This window comes from Verruconis gallopava (genome assembly GCF_000836295.1).
Source record: "Verruconis gallopava strain CBS 43764 unplaced genomic scaffold supercont1.3, whole genome shotgun sequence".
In the NCBI taxonomy this organism is placed as follows: domain Eukaryota; kingdom Fungi; phylum Ascomycota; class Dothideomycetes; order Venturiales; family Sympoventuriaceae; genus Verruconis; species Verruconis gallopava.
The window spans coordinates 273,722-290,009 of NW_015622139.1; the positions used below are offsets into that span (position 1 = coordinate 273,722).

At 53.2% G+C, this 16,288-nt stretch overlaps 4 protein-coding genes across 4 annotated transcripts; 3 read left to right on the plus strand and 1 right to left on the minus strand.

Moving 5' to 3' along the window:
• Positions 1-983: 983 nt before the first annotated feature.
• PV09_01034 (uncharacterized protein) lies at positions 984-4,285 on the plus strand. The gene has a single exon (XM_016353870.1). It carries the CDS (start codon positions 1,035-1,037, stop codon positions 4,155-4,157), a length of 3,123 nt encoding a protein of 1,040 aa, XP_016217965.1. The 5' UTR covers positions 984-1,034; the 3' UTR covers positions 4,158-4,285.
• A 619-nt stretch (positions 4,286-4,904) lies between these two features.
• Positions 4,905-7,985, plus strand: PV09_01035 (uncharacterized protein; the record flags this gene model as incomplete). The annotated part of the gene is made up of 4 exons (XM_016353871.1): positions 4,905-4,971; positions 4,995-5,201; positions 5,252-6,336; positions 6,384-7,985. The coding sequence occupies 4 exons, from the start codon at positions 4,905-4,907 to the stop codon at positions 7,983-7,985; spliced, it is 2,961 nt and encodes a 986-aa protein (XP_016217966.1).
• Positions 7,986-8,710: 725 nt separating this feature from the next.
• Positions 8,711-12,198, plus strand: PV09_01036 (uncharacterized protein; the record flags this gene model as incomplete). The annotated part of the gene is made up of 6 exons (XM_016353872.1): positions 8,711-8,794; positions 8,859-8,937; positions 8,994-11,510; positions 11,570-11,733; positions 11,825-11,942; positions 11,999-12,198. The coding sequence occupies 6 exons, from the start codon at positions 8,711-8,713 to the stop codon at positions 12,196-12,198; spliced, it is 3,162 nt and encodes a 1,053-aa protein (XP_016217967.1).
• A 606-nt stretch (positions 12,199-12,804) lies between these two features.
• Positions 12,805-15,266, minus strand: PV09_01037 (uncharacterized protein). Its single transcript, XM_016353873.1, has 2 exons — positions 14,661-15,266; positions 12,805-14,602 (listed from the first exon to the last, which is right to left on the minus strand). The coding sequence occupies exons 1-2, from the start codon at positions 14,887-14,889 to the stop codon at positions 13,035-13,037; spliced, it is 1,797 nt and encodes a 598-aa protein (XP_016217968.1). The 5' UTR covers positions 14,890-15,266; the 3' UTR covers positions 12,805-13,034.
• Positions 15,267-16,288: the final 1,022 nt, after the last annotated feature.

Consider the following 16,288-nt stretch of genomic DNA (forward strand, 5'->3'; position numbering starts at 1 on the left):
GCAAATAGACGTTCGCACGCTGAGCACATGGCGGAGTTCGGGACCCGGACTCGCACTGACGTAACCGCGCGTCGACTGGGGTTCCTCTGCCTCCACTTTGTTCTTTTTTTCTCATTTTATACCGGTCCCCCAGACTGTCTCCCCGTTTGCGCTGTGCACTTCATGCGTGGCTCTTGACCATTCCAGGCCAGCCAGCGCGCAATGGCTTGCTGGAATCTGCACACGTAGCTGACGTATGGGCGGGCATCTCGTTGCGTGCATGTGTCCCATGATGAACGACAGGCATGCAAGACGAACACGCAAGACGTCCTTGAGACGCGTCCATGGAAGCCTCGGGTCAGCCTCTGTGCTGCCCAGTTCGCCCTCGTCTGTCGTTTCTGGCTTGCATTGCTGCTTCTGCAGCAGAGGCCGCCGCAGACCTACCGAACTTGTCTTCTGTGCAGCTGCCGACAGCGTCCACATGTTGCGTGTGGGTTCGGCATCTCAAACGACGTCCAAACGTCCTCTACCAACAGCAGAATCTCCTGCATCTTCATGTTAGTCCACTCGGTGTGACCCAGTTGCTGGAATTGGATACGTATATCGTGCCAACAGAAGAGTGTTCGTGCCCACGAGGTGCATGTCTTGCCTCGAACCCAACCCTCGTGTCTTTCCTCTCACTCGCCTGTGAGACCCACTTCGAGCCAAATTGATGTCCATCTTCGATCCGCAGACGTCGTGTCCGGCCAATTGAGCCAGGACAAGGTCCAATTCATCTCAGCTATGGATGATTGAGCGGGACATGCAACCATAACTTCGTCCTGCCGAATCCATCCTCGTTTGAGTTCGCCTGCTCAAGCATAATGAGCCATTTCAGAGAGGACGCCGCTGCGGCCGGGCATGTGGGGACAGCCGAATGCGAGTGGCTGGCCAGGTTGTTCGCATGAGCTCCCCTGCAGGGAAGAAAAAAAAAGTTATCGATAACGACGTCGAACGAAGTTGGACTTCTGTACAGCGGTGCACATCGATCACGACCTACACTGAATGCGTCAACAATGTCGTCCGCGACGGGAACAGTCGCCACCGCGCACAATGGTCGTGTCAGCAAGCGCCAAAGGCTTGATGGCGACCAGCAAGTCAATGGCGCCGCAGCAAAAAGATCCTCTCGTATATTTGCGCCGTTTCGAACCATAGGCCTCATTTCGCCAACAGACGTACCCTTTTCTATCGACCCGCGAGGAAAGACGACCTTTAACATCACCACAAGTGTGGGGAGGTCGCTGCAGACGTACGACCTGCGCCGGGGACTGCACCTAATCTTCATCACGCGACCGCAAACCCCCGAACGCATCACCGCCATCGCCAATTACAAGGACCACACTTTGGCCGCATGGGGTAGCAAGGATGGGGAAAGCAATGGCTTGTGGGTTTATAAGCGCGGACAGAAAGTGGGAGAATTCGAGATGCCTGCGGGAGGCAAGCGCGAAACCATCTCACAGATCCTACCTCTGGGCGCCTGGATAGTTGGATGCGCTCAGACACGCATCGAGGTGTGGAGTTCGGCGACGTTTGAGCACCACACCACGATCCACGTTGCTCAGGGAAGAATACGAGCCACGATCAGTGGCGGTGTGTGCAACATGCCTACGTACCTAAACAAGATCTTGGTTGGCACGTCGGACGGCTGTGTGGAGGTGTGGAACGTGAGCACCGGCAAACTGATATACACCATTTTCCCAAGCAGTTCCGACATGGGTGCCGTGACAACCATGGAGCCTGCGCCAGTCCTGTCCCTCTTCGCCATTGCGTACGCATCAGGAGACGTCGTCATACACGATGTTCGCAAGGACAAGCCGCTCATCTCACTGAGTGCCGGCTCGAAGCAGGCGCCCGTCACTACAATCTCGTTTCGCACGGATGGCATCGGCGCAGGGGAGGATGGCCGAGAGGCTGGAGTGATGGCAACAGCAACCAAAGCCCACGGCGACGTCACCTTCTGGGATCTTAACAAGGGCGGCCGCAAGATGAGCGTTCTTCGTGGCGCTCACTTCCCCCCGTCCACGAAACAAGGCGAACTTGTTGCTGGAGGAATCAGCAAGATCGAGTTTCTCCCTGGCCAAGCCGTTATCGTTACAAGCGGCATGGACAACGCCTTGAAGACTTGGATCTTCGATGAACAGCCTTTTTCGGCTACTCCACGCCCGCTGCACGCACGAAGCGGACACGCTGCCCCTGTTCTGAGGCTCGAGTTCCTGCCGCCAAGCTCGGATGGATCGGAGGCAGACGGTAAGTGGCTTATGAGCGCCAGCCGTGACCGCAGTTTATGGGCCTGGAGCTTGCGACGCGATGCCCAATCCTCCGAACTGAGTCAGGGCAGCGTGCGCAAGAAGGCAAAGAAAATGGGCATGCTGAACAACGCCATCGCTGGGCCGGATGGTACGCCTTCGTTAGAGGAGCTCAAGGCACCGCAGATTACGTGCATGGCATGCTCACTCAATCGAGATGGAGGCATGGGAGCGATGCCCGGCACCAAAGAAATCTGGGCCGTTCCGGGGAACCACAAATCCGCAAGCACTGCTGAAAGTAGCTTGACGGGCTGGGAAAGCGTCGTGACGGGTCATCAAGGCGACAGGTTCGCGAGAACGTGGTTTTGGGGCCGCAAGCGCGCCGGGCGCTGGAAGTTCGAGACTAGCGACGGGGGGAACGTCACCAGCGTAGCGATTTCCCCGTGCGGCACATTTGCGCTTCTAGGGTCTAGCAATGGATGTATCGACGTGTACAATCTGCAGTCCGGGATGAAGAGGCAGAGGTTTCCTGCCACGTTGACCAAGAAGCAAGCAGAGGCATTGCAGGCCCAGCTCGCGGAGAACCCGGCAGCGCGTCACGACAATAAGTACGCGCGTGGGCAAGGCAAGCACTCGGGTGCTGTGACGGGAATTCAAGTCGACAGTCTGAATCAAACGGTCATGTCGTGCGGAGCAGATGGAAAAGTCAAATTCTGGGACTTTCACAAGGCTGTCCTTCTTCACGAGCTAGACTGGTCTCTCACGTCGATACGCGGGATGCGCTATCATCGCTCTACAGACCTGATTGCGCTTTCTTGCGATGACTCCTCCTTACGCGTGGTCGACATCGTCACGAAGAAACTCGTCAGAGAGCTCTGGGGCGCCAGCGGCAAAATCTTGGACTTTACGTTTTCGAACGACGGCCGCTGGTTGACCGCCATATCCGAGGATTCTGTACTGCGCACGTGGGACCTGCCGACTGGTCATCTCATTGAGGCAATTCGCTTCAGGAGCAAGCCTTCTGCCATAGCCTTCTCTCCAACAGGCGAGTACTTGGCTACAGCCCATGAAGACAGTGTAGGGGTGCATATCTGGAATAATCGGACCTTGTTCACGACGGTGTCTACGAAAAGAATAGCGCCGGATGACATCGTCGACATTGACATGCCGGTTGCATCGGGCGAAAATACCGAGACCAGCCTGGAGGCCACTTTTGAAGCAGAAGACCTTGCCGTGGAAGAAGAGGGAGCAGTGGTCGTAGCACCAGATCTTGACCAGCTGAGCTCAGATCTTCTTACGCTGTCTCTAGTTCCAAAGGCAAAATGGCAGACCTTGCTTCACCTCGACACGATCCGCTCACGCAACAAACCCAAGGAGGCTCCCAAACCTCCTGAGAAAGCACCCTTCTTTTTGCCGTCTCTGGACAAGTCCAAGCCTGAGGATCTCAGTTCCGCACCTTCAGCTCCAGCCGAAGCAGAGGTCGCACAGAAAGCGGCGTCGCGTATTTCAACACTTGCTTCCGCTCAACAGACGTCCACTTTCACATCCCTTCTTCGAAACTCTCCGTCCCAAGTCATTACGCATCTGTCTACCTTGTCTCCCTCAGCGGCCGATCTCGCGATCCGCACGTTGGATCCATCCCCACCGTATACAGAGCTCACGACCTTTGTTGAAGTTATTACCCAAAGATTGCGTGAGAAGAGAGATTACGAGCTCATGCAGACGTACATGTCGGTGTTCCTGCAGTGCCACGGAAATGTAGTGCTGGAGAGCGAAGAGCTGAGGGTAGCGCTTAGAGAGTGGGATCAGGTATGCAAGGGAGAGGTAAGAAGACTAGGAGATCTGGTGGGCTTTTGCAGGGGAGTCGGGGGTTGGATTGGTGGGATTGTGTAGGAGTAGCTGCTTGATGATCCGGCTGGGCCATGTCATGTATCTGTACGAAATGAGCAGCTTGAAATCATAATCATTGATGCTTCTGCAGAACACTTATGGTCCCGTCCTGGCCATCCGTTTGCATATTGCTAAGCTCTCATTGTCAGCGTACGCCGCGCAGGGTAGACGGGTGGGCCCGAAACTTTTGGAAATATGACATCACTTGTTCAAACCACGCTCATCAACTGGCAACCGCATCCGTCCCGAGTCAAACATCCCGCAACGATATCCGGCGTACGGAAAAGAGGTCTTTTTTGAAAAAAAAAAATCAGAAGGAATTTACAAACGCCGATCCATCGATATAGTGAATGTTTAAAAATCGGGGGCAAATTCAAAGACATAGGCAGGCTTACAACTCACAACTTTCGCGACGAATCGCTTAGGTTACCCGGCTTGACTGTTGTGAGAACTAGATTGGTCTCATCGCAGGGCCGGTTTCGACCAAAGCTCGCATCTTCTATCCGCTGCTCTGCTTGAAGTCTAAGACTTGGGGCGTTGAAAATGTTGTCTTGGTTGTGGAGTCGTTTCTTGAGCTCAGTGCAGGGTAAGATCGCACAACTCTTTCTTCGTGCCCTTCATGCTTGAGCATCGACGGGGCTTGTCTTCGTGACGCATCTTGCCATTGAGGAAGGCAGAGGCTGTCAATGGAGGTTTTGTTTCGGCAAGCAATGCACCGCTAGGTCGTCGTCGAAGGCGCCCCATCGCGCCATGCTCTGCGTTTCCTTTGGGGTCGATTGTCCAAATCGCCGCCCTGGCGGCAGCGCCGTTTCACACCGTACGTGTCGCTAACGCTCGCAGTGGCCATCCGCAACGTACGAAACGCGGTCGATGCGAGAGGCCTCATCTCGAGACAGGCCGCCATCGCCGCCTGTCCGGGCTACCGCGCGACGAACGTCGTCGAAACGGAAACCGGCCTGGCCGCCGACCTCGAACTGGCCGGGACCGCATGTGACGTGTACGGGAAGGACATTGAGCGCCTGAGGCTGCTTGTCAACTTCGACGACGGTTGGCGAAACGTCCGTGGGCTGAGCGCATGTGCTGACCGGAATGTGTAGCAAATCGCGTGCACGTCAAGATTGAGGACAGCGACAGGATCGCCTACCAGGTTCCGGAGAGCGTCTTTCCTCGTCCAAGCACGGCCGGCTCTGTGCCTGCCAATCAGTCCCAGCTCGAGTTTACGTTGCACGAGGATCCGTTCTCCTTTACCGTCAAACGCAGAGGCACGGGGGACGTGCTGTTCGACTCTTCCGCGGCGCCGCTCATCTTCTCGGACCAGTACGTTCGGCTCAGAACCTATCTTCCGGACAAGCCGAACCTGTACGGGCTCGGCGAGCACTCGGACAGTCTACGACTGGGCACCACGAACTACACGCGCACGTTCTGGGCCCGTGACGCGTACGGAATACCGTCCGGTACAAATCTGTACGGCACTCACCCGGTCTACTACGACCACCGTGGCAAGAAGGGCACCCATGGCGTCTTCATGCTGTCTAGCTCCGGGATGGACGTGAAGATCGACGGAACCAGGTCTGCTGGACACTATCTCGAGTACAACATGCTCGGGGGCGTGGTCGATCTCTACTTGTTCGCCGGCCCAACTCCTCTGGAAGCCTCCCAGCAGTATAGCGACATCGTGGGAAGGCCTGCCTTGATGCCGTACTGGAGCCTGGGGCTCCATCAATGCCGATACGGATATCGCGACTACATAGCCCTTGCGGAGGTCATCTCGAACTATTCTGCCGCAGGGATTCCGCTCGAGACGATGTGGGTGGACATTGATTACATGTTCAACCGCTTCATCATGACGACGGATCCGGATCGGTTCCCCATGGAGCGCATGAGGGAGATTGTCAGCTATCTGCATGACCACGACCAGCACTTCATCGTCATGGTCGATCCTGCCGTTGCATATCAGACCGAACGGGAGGCCGGTTTGGAATACAAGACTTTCACCCGCGCCCGCGACGAAGGTCTCTTCCTGAGCAAGAATGGGTCGATATTCAAGGGCGTGGTTTGGCCTGGGGTGACAGCTTTCCCCGACTGGTTCAATCCGAGCACTTCGCAGTACTGGATCGACCAGTTCGCGGAGTTCTTTGATCCCCAAAGTGGAATTGACATTGACGGGCTGTGGATTGACATGGTAAGACTATTGCTTGTTCAGAACGACGGTCGGCTTACGCGGCGCAGAACGAAGCAGCGAATTTCAACTCTTTCGGCGACGATCCTGAACAGGCGGCCGTGGATCGAGGATTTCCACCCCCCAGAGCGCCCTTGCGCTCACCACCGCGCGCGTTGCCTGGATTCCCTGCGGCATTCCAACCGAATGATTGCTCGCCATTTCCTCCTGATGACCAAGGCTATTCGCCGCCGTGGCTAGCAGGAGACGCCGCACCGAACGCGAAGAGAGGCGTGTCGCGTATCACACAATGGTTTAGCATGATATTCAATTGGCGTGCCGGTGCAGCCGACGCTAGAAAGTCCGGCTCAGAGCCACCAATATCCGAGTCTGGCGCTCCCGTGAAAGGCTATCGGGGTCGGAATCTGCTCGAGCCAGCATATCGGATCAAAAATGAGAACAACATTACCGCGTTCGGCGGTCTGTCGAACTTCACTATCGACACGGACGTGGTACATTACGATGGCCATGTTGAACTTGACGTCCATAATCTATACGGCTCAATGATGAGCAGGATCTCCCGCACCGCGATGGAGGCTCGACGGCCGGAACGACGGCCGTTCATCGTTACCAGATCGACCTTCGCGGGAGATGGCAGGAACGTTGCGAAATGGCTAGGCGATAACCTGAGCACATGGGAGCACTACAGACAGTCCATCCAGGGCATGCTCAATTTTGCCACCTTCTTCCAGATGCCCATGGTGGGAAGTGACGTCTGCGGGTTTGGCGGAAACGCAACGGAAGCCCTCTGCGCACGATGGGCGACTCTCGGCGCTTTCTACCCATTCATGCGCAATCACAACGGCGACACCTCCTTGCCGCAGGAGTTCTACATCTCCGAGACTGTTGCTTCAGCGGCCAGGAGCGCTCTGGACATGCGCTACCGCTTGCTCGACTACATGTACACCTGTATCTACAAGCAAAATCAAACAGGCGCGCCGGTGCTAAGTCCCTTGTTCTACAAGTACCCTTTCGACGATGACGTGTTTGGCATTGAACTCCAATTCTTTTGCGGAGACCACTTGTTGATCAGCCCCGTGACCGAGGAAAATTCAACGAGTGTGGAGATGTACTTGCCAGATGACTTATTCTACGACTTTGTCACCTACAAGCAAATACGTGGCCAAGGCACGAAGATTACCCTCAAAGATGTTGCACTCGATCAGATCCCAGTTCACGTCAAGGCAGGGGCTATCATTCCGATGCGAAATTCGAGCGCGATGACCACCAGGTCCTTAAGGCAGCGGGATTTCCACATTCTTATCGCGCCTGATGCGGCGGGCAAGGCGAGCGGTGATCTCTACCTTGATGACGGCGACAGCGTTGAGCAAGCCGGTATCTCCATGATCGAATTCACGTGGTCAGACGGTACATTGACCGCCGTTGGGTCCTTTGCTTACAAGCCCGCTGCCGAACGTGAGAGTAGGACCATCTGTCGAATAACTATCCTTGGCATTTCGTCTGCTCCTGCCGCTGCTCGATTGGAAAAGAGCGGGAATGGGGAGGTGGGCATCCAGACGATCTATTCCAGCGACTCACAGAGCCTGGAACTGAACTTTGCGGACGGCGTTGAGCTGGACGCTTCATTTAAGGTGGTGACGTTGATGGCATGATACCGATCCTTCACGACTGATCGAGATCAACTATGGTGGTAATCAGATGGCGAAGTGGCGTTTCTGGTTGCATCAGGTGCAACGTGAGCTAGTCTTATATCAAGGCAGTTCGAATGTCTCCAGACTCTCCCGCACAGTAAAAGTCCTCGGTCCGATCACGTGCAGGCAGGCGGAGGGGACGCTTGAGGAAAGGCTGGCAAACAGGTCCGCACCTAAAGCCAGATGGCTGGCAGCACACGAACAAAGATTCAAGACAGCGAGACGGAGATGATCAGAGCGGACGAGGAGGATTCTTCGCACTGAAGCGTGCTGGTCGGTTGTCCGCGAGCAAACCTGGCTGGGGTTGGTGGTGCAATAGGGCTGAGTAATCAGACGCCCGGCGGCTCGGTAAATGCACGCCGGGCTGGGACTCTCCTAGTTAGTCGTCAAGCATTTCAACCCTAACCTGAGCTTTCGTTCAGATACAGGACCAACGTCCGATCCACTTTACCCGAAAAAAATTCCCCCATTACGCTGCACATTTGTGTGTGTGTGCGCTTCTCCACAATATTTTGGCGCTTCTTTCTTTTCCTTTCCACGCGGTACAGCTACCTGCGCGCAGGACCAAGCTTGCCGGCTTCTCGTAGAAGGGATCCCACTGTGCACCCACACGCACGTTCCTGCTCGGTACTTGCCCGCGGGCGAGAAACACCTCCGCGAAAAATAAAAAAAATAAAAAAAAAACTATGACGAGCTTGAGGGACCGCATCGCGGCAACGCTCGATGCGAATGCCGACACCCGACGGCAGGCTGAGCTTGATCTGAAATATGTGTGTTGCCAACGCCGCCGTGGATGGTTTCCAGACGTGTTGTGGTGGCTAATCGTTCAACCAGGCAGAAGATCAGCCTGGATTCCCGGATGCTCTGCTCAACGTCCTTGAGGTGGAGCAAGACAACGCTGTCCGTCTGTCCAGTACGTTTTTAAGCACCGTGCGGACCGCGTTTGTGCGTGCTAAGCTTTTCCAACAGCCGCCGTGTACCTGAAGAACCGAGTGACGAAGGGATGGAACCCCGCTGAAGACTACACCATGGCCAAGGCCATTCCTGATGAAGAGAAGAACAGCTTTAGGAGAAGGCTTGTCCCTGTTCTCGCAGCGTCCTCGCCGCAGATTCGCGCCCAACTCATCCCGACCCTTCAGAAAATACTGACCCACGACTTTCCTTCCAAATGGCCCGACTTCCTTGACATCACCGTACAACTGCTCAGTGCAAATGACGCGGGTCAGGTGTTTGCTGGCGTGCAATGCCTGCTCGCCATCTGCAAGGTATACCGCTTCAAGGTCGGCGAAGTGAGGAGTGACTTCGACAGGGTCGTAGAGCTTACTTTCCCGCTTCTTCTGAGCATTGGCAACAGGTGTGTCACAGAGACGAGCATCGAGGCCGGCGAGATCATACGCACGGTCATGAAAACGTACAAGCATGCCATCTACTTCGAACTCCCCGTGCACTTGCGATCGCACGAGGTCATGGTGAGCTGGTGCACCTTGTTCCTGACGGTTGTCTCAAAGGACCCGCCTGCTTGCGCTATGCCGGACGACCTCGATGAGAGAGAGCAAAACCACTGGTGGAAAGCGAAAAAGTGGGCATACGCCAATCTGAATCGCTTGTTCGTCAGGTACGGTAACCCGACGAGCATCACGAAAGGCAACGACCAGGACTACACCGAAGTTGCCAAGTCTTTTATCGCCAACTTTGCGCCTGAAATCTTGAAGATCTACCTGCAGCAGATTGAGAAATGGGTTGCGAAGACGACGTGGCTGAGCAAGGGCTGTCTGTCGTACACTCTGGCATTCCTAGACGAGTGTATCAAACCTAAGGCGATGTGGGCGCACCTGAAGCCACACATGGAGACTCTGATCCAGCATCTGCTGTTCCCTATTCTATGCCAGTCTGATGAGGACCTAGAGCAATTTGAGGATGATCCAGCGGAGTATCTACACAGAAAGCTCAATTTCTACGAAGACGTTTCCGCGCCTGACGTTTCCGCGACGAACTTCCTCATCACGCTCACCAAGAACCGAAGAAAGCAGACATTTACTGTGCTTGAGTTCGTGAACGGCATCGTGAACAAGTACGAAGAGGCGCCGGATGACCAGAAGAACCCTCGCGAAAAGGAGGGTGCTCTCCGCATGATTGGCACGCTTTCACATGTCATCTTGGGCAACAAGAGTCCGATCAAGGACCAGGTGGAGCTGTTCTTCGTAAGGCATGTCTTCCCCGAATTCAGGAGCCAGCATGGCTTCCTAAGGGCACGGGCTTGCGATACGCTAGAGAAATTCGAACGCATGGAATTCAAGGACCCGAACAACTTGATCATTATCTACAGAAATATTCTCGAGTCGATGGCAGATCCTGAGCTGCCCGTCAGAGTGGAAGCCGCGCTGGCGTTGCAGCCCTTGATTCGACACGACATCATTCGCACTGCAATGCAGCAGAATATCCCCCAGATCATGCAGCAGCTTCTCAAGCTCGCAAACGAGGTGGACGTTGACGCGCTGGCAAATGTGATGGAGGATTTTGTTGAGGTATTCGCGCAGGAGCTTACACCATTTGCGGTGGCGCTCACCGAGCAGCTCCGCGATACGTATCTGCGAATTGTGAGAGATCTACTCGAGCGCAACGCTACAAAGACCGAAGAAGACGATTCCTACGGCGACTACTTGGATGACAAGAGCATTACCGCGTTAGGTGTCCTTCAGACGATCGGCACGCTCATCCTCACGCTTGAGAGCACGCCAGACGTGCTCTTGCACCTCGAGACCATCCTCATGCCGGTCATACAGATCACACTCGAAAACAAACTGTACGATCTATACAACGAAATATTTGAGATAATTGACAGCTGCACTTTCGCTGCGAAGTCGATATCGCCAACCATGTGGCATGCCTTCGAGCTCATTCACCGAACCTTCAAAGCCGGAGCAGAGCTGTACCTGGAAGACATGCTGCCAGCTCTCGAAAATTTCGTAAACTATGGCGCCGATGCTCTGGTGCAGAACAAGCCGTACCTCGAGGCCATGGTGGACATGGCGCGCGTTATCTTCAAGGAGGACAAGATTGGTGGTGTGGACCGCATCTGCGGTTGCAAGCTCGTCGAGATTATCATGATTAACCTGCGCGGTCAGATAGACGAGTACATTCCCGAGTTCATCTCCTTCGGCATGGTACATCTCATCTCAGAAGAACCTAAGGTGAAATCGCTTAAAGTGCATCTCATGGAGGTCGTTATCAATGCGGTTTACTACAACCCGGTGCTCGCGCTACACATCATGGAGCAGAATGGATGGACAAACAAATTCTTCAGCCACTGGTTCAGCAATATTGATTCCTTTACACGGGTGCATGACAAGAAGCTGAGCATTGCAGCCATCACGTGTCTCTTGACCATGCCGGTGGAGAGGATTCCTCAGAGTGTGCAGCCAGGTTGGCCTAGGTTGCTGCAGGGCATTGTGAGATTGTTCCAGACGCTTCCAGCTGCAATGAAGAGTAAGTTTCTGCCGCCGTCCTAATCGCTACCAGGTTTACAGTTTACTGACGTATGAAAGACCGAGAGGAGGCGACGAAAGAGGAAAATTTCGATTTCAGCAATGACTACGAGGATGACGATGAAGAAGACTGGGAAGCTAGTGGCGATTGGGAGAACGAGGCTGACGAAGCCGAAGACGTCAAAGACGAGAGCACTGCGTACTTGGAGTTCCTTAATGAAGAGGTAAGTCCGCGATATGCTTGACATTGAATCGACACCTGCAGTTTGCATTTCCATTCGCCTGCTGAGCTTCGAGCTGACTCAGATCCGAAAGGCCCAGAAATTTAACTCTTTGAACGATGATGACGACGGAGATCTTGAAGAAGAAAGTCTTTTGGAAACGCCACTTGATAAACTTGAGCCATATGGACTGTTCAAGGATGCTTTGTTGCGTATGTATAATGCAGAGCCAATGCACAACGCCTGTCTCACTAACGGTGAATTTCAGAATTGCAAAGCTCACAACCACAGCTCTATGAGAGTCTGATGAAGAACCTCACTCCCGAAGAGCAGCAAGTCATCCAGGGAGCAGTTCATCAAGCCGACGCTATCGCACACGCCGCGCAAGCCGAAGCTGTTGCTCAAGCACAAGCAGACCAAGCCAACGGCCATGCTGCCGCTGGAGGACAGAGCCAGCCGTCGGGCTGAGTACCTGTGAAAAAGGATCCGGAAGCAAGTCAAGTCTTGCAGTCCGAGAAAAATTGTATATATCCAGAACTAAACCCTGCACATAGCCCCCTAGAAAGAGGGGCTTGACCCTTGCAAGTCATGCGCTGGAGATTGGAGTTGAGATCACTAGGAGGGAGAGATGCACGAATGAAGTGGAAGTGAAGGAATAGCAGGACGCAGATTGGTGAGAGTTTTGCGGATGCCGAATGTTGTTGACAGAACGAAGAAAATGCCCATGATGACTATATGGTTGGTGAAGACTTTAATAAAGCAGCAATGCTAGCGAGCTAAATATAGGTGCCTTACTTGGAGCGTTCATGTGAAAAGGATGGACGAATTGTTGTTGGCAATCGAATTTGAATCGGGTAGAGAGGTGTTCAGACGTGTTTTTCCAACATTCGAAAGTGTTTCCAACAGCATTATATAGCAGGATGCAGGAACAAGCCGGCCCTTATACCACTCCGCATTAGAGATGGTGTGTCATCACCTCCAATCAGGTATCTAGCCATCGCAAAGGGGAATAAAAACTTTCTTCCAGTCCACTTTCAGCTACAGTGCTGCTTACGTCGGGCTTTGACTGCGCTCCAAAAATAAACTTGTATATTCCTTCATGCAATTGCTCTACGTTACGTGAACCATCGTGCATAAATTACGGTCTGCTAATCACCGTTTTTGTAGAGGTACAGGAACTACAAAAGCGCCACATTGTTCAAACTCGTGAGCTGCATTTTCGGAGGGTATCTATCCAAAAATAGAAAAGGGGAGGAAAAAAAAAAGGTAGGTCGTCAATATGTGAGAGCAGAGTCGTCCTCAATTCAGGGAATGTTTATGTCAAAATCCTCCGTGACCTCCGCCTTCCTTCCCAGAATGCAGTTCGCCCGTTTCGCCAGCGAATCCGTCATGCCAGGGACGTGTTCTTCCACGACGTGTTTGAACAGCAGCGCCTCGCTCCCGTAGACGGACGAGTGTGTGTTGTTCAGGCTGCAGAAGAGACAACCGAAACCAGCGTCGCGGCGGGTCGAGGCGAGCGGAACCTTCGTGTGGCTCTTTGCCAGGAAGATCCACCTGTACCGCACACCGGTTTCTGCGTTCGTGTGCACGTTCGGGTCCGTCTTGTACGGCTTCTTTGCGCCGAATATGGATCCACGGAAGCAGCAGTGCTTGCATTGCCAGACGTGGTCCTGCGCAAACATGCCGGCGGGAATGGCCTGGATTGCAAGGCCTTTTTGCCAGTCTTCACGGATCGTCCAGGCGCCCTTGCAGAATCCCCAGTAGTTGTTCTTTTTCTCGGGCCGGCCCACCAGCTGCACGGTGTTTACCGAGCTTGGAGTAGACGTTACGGAAGCGGATCGTGCGAAGACACTTTGGATCGAGGACGACGTGCCGCTCGAGGTCGTGTTACTGCGATCTCGTGCCGGAACTGGCAGATTGGTAGGACTAGGAGTGCGTTGGCTGACGACAGGAAACAAACGCAGTTGCGGCGAGTAATCTGGCGTAAGCCTGGTCGGCGAAGGAGCCACCGCTGAGTTCGGCGGTAGGCTCTCTGTTGGCGACATGCGCGTCGTACCAAATTGCGACGAAGCTGACGGCATGCGTTCGTGGTTCGCTCGAGAATGGATGGACAACGAAGAAAAGGTCGGCGGAAGTGCTGCAGCAATTGTGCTGGCTTCTGGAAACGCCTCGTCATTTTCTTGAAGCACTGGGATTTTCTCGTCCGAGAAGGCGCTGCTCCTCGTGTAGTTTGAGAAATCGCTGCTATGCGTTGAAGTCGACGGGTGTCGAGCAATGGAAGTTTGCTTTGATAAAGCTGGATGCAACATCTCGGTATCTGGCTCTGGAATGGGTGCTTTGATATCTTGATAGCCGGTAGAAGGTTCTTGTTGTCGTTGAACGTCATCAGCTGCTAGTTCAAATTTTTCTGTTTCTGCTTGTGCTGATCCTGACCAGCTCAAGTTTTGTGTTCCCGCTATATTCTGAATAGTTGTTGACGCATTAGAGGATCTTTTGTACGGCCTGCTTCGTATGGAGAACAATCTACTCATTCTGCCGTGGCCCTCGTCCTCTGCCGCAGGTGGAATATTGACACCGGAAGGAAAGAAGTCTATTGGCGGAGTTCTTGGTGTGGTAGGGCTTGGAGCTGAACTATGTTGGTTCAACGTTGCCATCTGTGGGTACATAGCAGGATAGCTAGACGATTGATCCAGTACTCTGCTCCTGAGTTCATCAAGCGCCGAAAGGACGTCTCGGCGGAAAAAGGCGGCATCGTCCTGTAGTTTCCCAGCATCTACCTCAGCATTGTCGAACTGCGCTCCAAGCTGTAAAGACCTTAACAGTTCAGCTTGCATTATGATAGCAACATGCTGAATCCGGTCACGTGAGCGGTCTGGAGACATGTCAGACGTCCATCACATAGAACGAGAAAGGCTGTGGATAACACATACCGTCTCCCAATCTGAATCTTTCTCCTAGTTCTTGTAGATATTGGCTGTACCTTTGCGAGATCTGTACCTCCCCAGACTCCAGGGTTTCAAGTAACCATTTCAGTCGTAACGCATGCTCGCTTTTCTTCTTTTTCGATTTCTTAGATATTTGCTTCGTCAGATCCGCCGCATTATGGAACACGGAAAGCACTGCGGCGATGACGTGCGACGTCTCTAGAGCAGTCGCCATTGCGGTCGTTGCAGCCTGAGCGATTTCTCTGGCCGTAATACGCGGCAAGCTGAGCGATATCAGCCGCTTATCGCCAAACGTGGTGGGTCCCAGGCTTTGAGAAGATATCAATATACCAAAGGACTGGCAAAAGATTTGAGCAGTTCTTCCGAGGGTTGAGTCAAAGTTATTGCGCCTTGAACAAGGCTGTGGTGCGTTCGAAGTGCAGGCGAAGACATCGTCGAGGAGGGTGAGGTGGTGGCGCAGCCTTCAAGTACGGTTCCAACCCTGGACGAAGTGGCAGGTTCGTCTTTGGTAGGCTTTCTGCAGGGCATTTTCTAGCGTTTACCGAATGTTGCCAGCAAATTAGATTTCAGAAGTGGAAAAGGTTCAGTCCGCGACCACATGTATTGCGTTGAAACATTGACCGAATGCGTACCGTTGCGTATCCTGACTTAAGTATACCCGTAAAGCTGCCAAGTGTCGAGTCTTCGAGAAGAGCGTCAGCTTCTGCCTCAGGTAGCTAAGAAATACCGGTATCCTCTACTTACGATATGGCCAAAGAAATTTAAAGACAACTGAGAGATTTTTTTTCTATACCATCTGTTTTCGCATGCCGAGCATACAGCTAGCCAGTGGAGGTAAATCGTAAGCTACTTTCTCGCGAGATGGTCATGATCGACTCAATGAAAACGAGACTCCATCCACTCCTTTTAAAATTTTCAAGTACTTCGATGAAGAAGACAAAACAAAATGTCATTCCAAGAAAAGCTTCGCAGCTGTCTTCTTGGATGAGATAGACCCCAGTTCCCAGCAATCCCCTAGTTTCGTGGCATCGAAAACGCAGAGTACCTGGATCATTTTTCACGGCCTCTTCGGCCAACATGTTTCCATCGTTGTCTATTAGATCCGATACGTAGAAGTGCTTTTCGATGCTGCAGAAGCGAAGGGTTATTTTTGTTGATAAAGGAGAAAAGTCAAGAGCCATCTTGTGACTCGGGCCACGTTCTTGACGCGAACCGAATGCTGCTGGAAGTGGCTCTACAGTAAGGGCTTGAAATGAAATAGAAGGATTCCTCTGCAAGCACAGGCAAATGAGCGCAAGTACTCCGAGCCAAATGGATCAATGCCTTTCTCGACAGCAATTTCGTGGGGTGCTCGATTGTATAATCTGGTAAGCACAGAGCACCTCTACGAAATTTGACCTTTAAATTTATCATCTTCCTAGGTTTTTACATAGCGCTCGTGCTGTCAATTTATTATTGATGCAATGTCCCGAAAGCCCGAAATTTTGTTTCCTCGCCCTCTGCTTCGAGATTCTATATTGCTTGGTGTCAGAACATCCTCTCTCCTGATGCCCAGCTGAGTTCCGTTACTTAGCGTAGCGAATTGACGACTGATCTTCTGTTCAGCTGTTCTC